Raw genomic sequence first — 3,123 nt, 5'->3', positions numbered from 1 at the left:
ATTAGTCACATCTTGCACGGGTTGCTCAGTGCCACCCTCCTGTGCCCCATGGGGTCAGTGAAGTGGTTTCCAGAGAGGAAAACTGAGTGCAAAATTAAGCATGAATGTATTAGAAAGTGCAAGAATTCCTAGCATTAAAGCTGAATATTTTGGTGTTGGAGTGTTTGTAGTGTTGTGAAACAGCACCCTCAATCCTAATGAGAATGTTTCCTTTTTTAGCTGAAAGAAGAGAATGCTACTTTGAGAAGCAAGATCAGTAAACTTCAAATTCTCTCTGAAACTCAAGCAGACAAGTGCGTAAGACACAGTGTGGGGGGAATAACCACCCAAGGAGTTGGCTTAAAAGAGGGGCTCACTGGGAACAGTGCCCTTAAAGAATCAAAATGTAGTTGAAAGCTATGCTATTTATTAAAAAAAGCATTAGCAAACCTGGTTTTCTTATTGGGAAAGTCTTGGAAACCAGGTAGCCAGCTGACATCTGATGTGTTTGTGTGGCCTGTGCTTCGTGCAGTGCAAGTGGTGGGTGAGAACAAGGGCAGGGCTCAACAGGATGCATTTCAGAAAGCTTTAGATTAACAAAATAATAAATATTCATCTCTCTCCTTTGAAGCAAAAAGAATAGATTTTATTTTTGCTGGTGAGCAGCCTGGGAGACCTGAATTCCCTAAGGTTAAACAACCCGGTGGCCCAGCTGGGGTGGCAGTTTCTTCAGGTCTGAATCTGATGGATGTGGAACAGAGAAATCCCCTGAGCCACAGCCTAGAACTGGAGCTCTGTGGGAAGAACTATTTTTTCTTATAAAAGAATGAGTTTCTTGATCCTTACTTGATCCCTAGAATTTTCTTCCTAAAGTATTTAGTGTTACAAGCACTTACTGTACATCTCTTTTTTTAAGGATGAGGAAGCTTGAGAAAAAGCTTGAGGAAAACAAAATCAAAGAAGAAAAAGAAACACAGGATCTGGAAGCAATGGTGCAGCATGTGGAGCAAAATCTCCAGCTGATGACTGTAAGTGTTGGTGTTTGCAGTTGGAACTGTGGTTCCATCCCTTTTCCTCCTTTCCCGGGAGAGGGAGGGAAGCTGAAGTGATTGCTTCACCCAAACAGCTCTGATGGGTTCAAACTTTTCCCTTGGAACAAGACAACATCCCAGACCCTTTCTTTCCCTAGAGTAAGGCAGGTCTTTGCTTTAATGTAATTTCTGGATTCATCAGCTGAAGTTGCTTTTTTGCAGCCTTCTGACAACACATCCTGCGTGAACTCTGAACTGTTTTTTCTCTTTGCTTATTTATACTGAGTGTCTTTTTCTCTTGTCCAAGAAAAAAGAATGAATAATGTCCAGAAGAGCTGGGTGGCACCTGCAGATCCCAGAAAGGAGAAATGGGGGGGGAGGAAGGAGCTGTTTCCACCTCCTAAAGCATTCAGAACACAGGATGGGCAAACACAAACCATATTCCTCCAAGTTCTGTGCTGGAATCACTCATTCCTGTGTAGCCCTCTGTGGTGTAAATAATCTTTGTTGTGTTTCAGAAACGGGCTGTTAAAGCTGAGAACAGCGCTGCCAAGCTGAGACAGGAGAACACCCTGCTCCAGGTATGGAGCAGCATTCCTGGGGCCTGGCTGAGGAACTGGGGCTGCAGGGATATGTCTTGGAATTGAGCCTCTAAAGAGGATAGTGCAAGATTTTTGCAGGCCATGGGGAAAATACTGAGGGTGTTCTCAGGTTCAGTTGTGGTGCCCTGCCAGAGGCTGGGAAGACCTGGATGGTGCCACCCTTTTCAGTGGTGCCCAGTGACAGGATGAGGAGCAATGGCCATAAATTAAAACACAACAAGTTCCACCTCAGCATGAAGAAGAACTTCTTTCCATGGAAGGTGGCAGAGCACTGGAACAGCTGTCCAGGGAAGTCATGGATTTTCCCTCTCTGGAGATGTTCCAGATGCATTCCTGTGTCACCTGCTCTGGGTCACCCTGCCTTGGCAGGGGTTTGGACTGGATGATCTCCAGAGGCCTGTTTCAACCCTAATGATTCTGGGATTCTGGGAAGGCATTCCCTCCTGGCAGTCTGGTGTTGGGATCTAGTTGCTATTTATTGCATCCTTTTATTCTCTTCACTACCTTTGTGTGAGTGATTTTATTACATGACATAAACATAAACTGCTACATGAACACGTTCATTAGTTGTAAGGTATCCACTGGAGTTTTGTGGCTATTTATCCCAGTTTTTGCCTGTTTCCCCCCAGGTCCAGCTGAGGAATTACAAGGCAGAGAACGAGGCCCTGCAGCTGGGACAGGCAGGGCTGGCAGCAGCAAAGCAGAATGCAGAGCTGGCCCTGCAGCACCTGCTCAGGGTCACAACCAGCTCCCGAGCATCCATCAGGTGAGACACCTCTCCTGAGGCCATCCCAGGCTCTGGGCTGAATCCTGGGCTCACAAATAAACCTCCTCAGGGGGTTTTTTTAGCACTGAATCTCAGGTTTTTGTCTTTTGTGTGCCAGATGAGTTACTCCATGTTCTTATTCCCCTTCAGTGTGTTTTCCTCCAAGTACAGGTAAAATAAAAATAACTGGAAATAAAGTGTAGGTAAAATGAAAAAATAACTGGGATGTAGGAGTCTCTAAGTCTCTGATACTTCACTTTAAGAAGTGAAGGTTCCAGTCTTGATAAGCTGTTGCTTGATAGGTCACAGAGTGGGCAACCCCCCCAAAACTGCCCATGAATTCTCTGGTCCCCCCATGTAACACTGTGTCTCTCCCATTCCAGGCAGCTTCTCTCCGGAGCAGAATCCCTGCAGCTCGTCACTGATCTCCTGAAATCCATCGACAGAATTTCCGAGGTGTCAGAGGATGGACAGTGAGTGACTCAGACACCATGGAGGACTTTGCTTTCATTTAGTAACCATTACTAAAAAGCGAATTTTTGATACTCGGCCTCATATCGATGCACGGAGCTGCAGAACTGGCGTCCCCATCCCTCCGCACCGCGCAGCCGATGGATCGCTAAATCCCGAAGGGACAGGAGCGCATCCCTGTTCCCGCGGGGCTGGGAGCACTGCCCCTCCTCCGCGAGCACCTCAGCGTTCAGCTGGGGCTCCTCGTGCCGCGGCAGGCGAAGGGGCTGTGGGT

The 3,123-nt window shown here is 46.9% G+C and overlaps 1 protein-coding gene across 1 annotated transcript; it reads left to right on the top strand.

Annotated features, from left to right (window-relative positions):
* Positions 1 to 210: 210 nt before the first annotated feature.
* On the top strand, positions 211 to 2,923 carry ENTR1 (endosome associated trafficking regulator 1). The gene is made up of 5 exons (XM_029960456.1): positions 211 to 293; positions 896 to 1,007; positions 1,529 to 1,591; positions 2,242 to 2,378; positions 2,762 to 2,923. The coding sequence occupies exons 2-5, from the start codon at positions 897 to 899 to the stop codon at positions 2,853 to 2,855; spliced, it is 405 nt and encodes a 134-aa protein (XP_029816316.1). The 5' UTR covers positions 211 to 293; position 896; the 3' UTR covers positions 2,856 to 2,923.
* Positions 2,924 to 3,123: the final 200 nt, after the last annotated feature.

The sequence above is a fragment of the Manacus vitellinus genome, unplaced genomic scaffold, assembly GCF_001715985.3.
Source record: "Manacus vitellinus isolate BGI_N305 unplaced genomic scaffold, ASM171598v3 scaffold_27_pilon, whole genome shotgun sequence".
Classification (NCBI taxonomy): Eukaryota; Metazoa; Chordata; class Aves; order Passeriformes; family Pipridae; genus Manacus; species Manacus vitellinus.
The sequence above is the reverse complement of the archived record's forward strand: the minus strand, read 5'-3'. Positions and strand labels throughout refer to the sequence as shown.

Excerpts from the sequence above, each read along its gene's own strand:
- ENTR1 (XM_029960456.1), top strand. The coding sequence starts at position 897 with ATGAGGAAGCTTGAGAAAAAGCTTGAGGAAAACAAAATCAAAGAAGAA. Across the intron at positions 1,592-2,241 it reads AGGAGAACACCCTGCTCCAG|GTCCAGCTGAGGAATTACAA; the intron begins GTATGGAGCAGC and ends GTTTCCCCCCAG. Across the intron at positions 2,379-2,761 it reads AGCTCCCGAGCATCCATCAG|GCAGCTTCTCTCCGGAGCAG; the intron begins GTGAGACACCTC and ends CTCCCATTCCAG.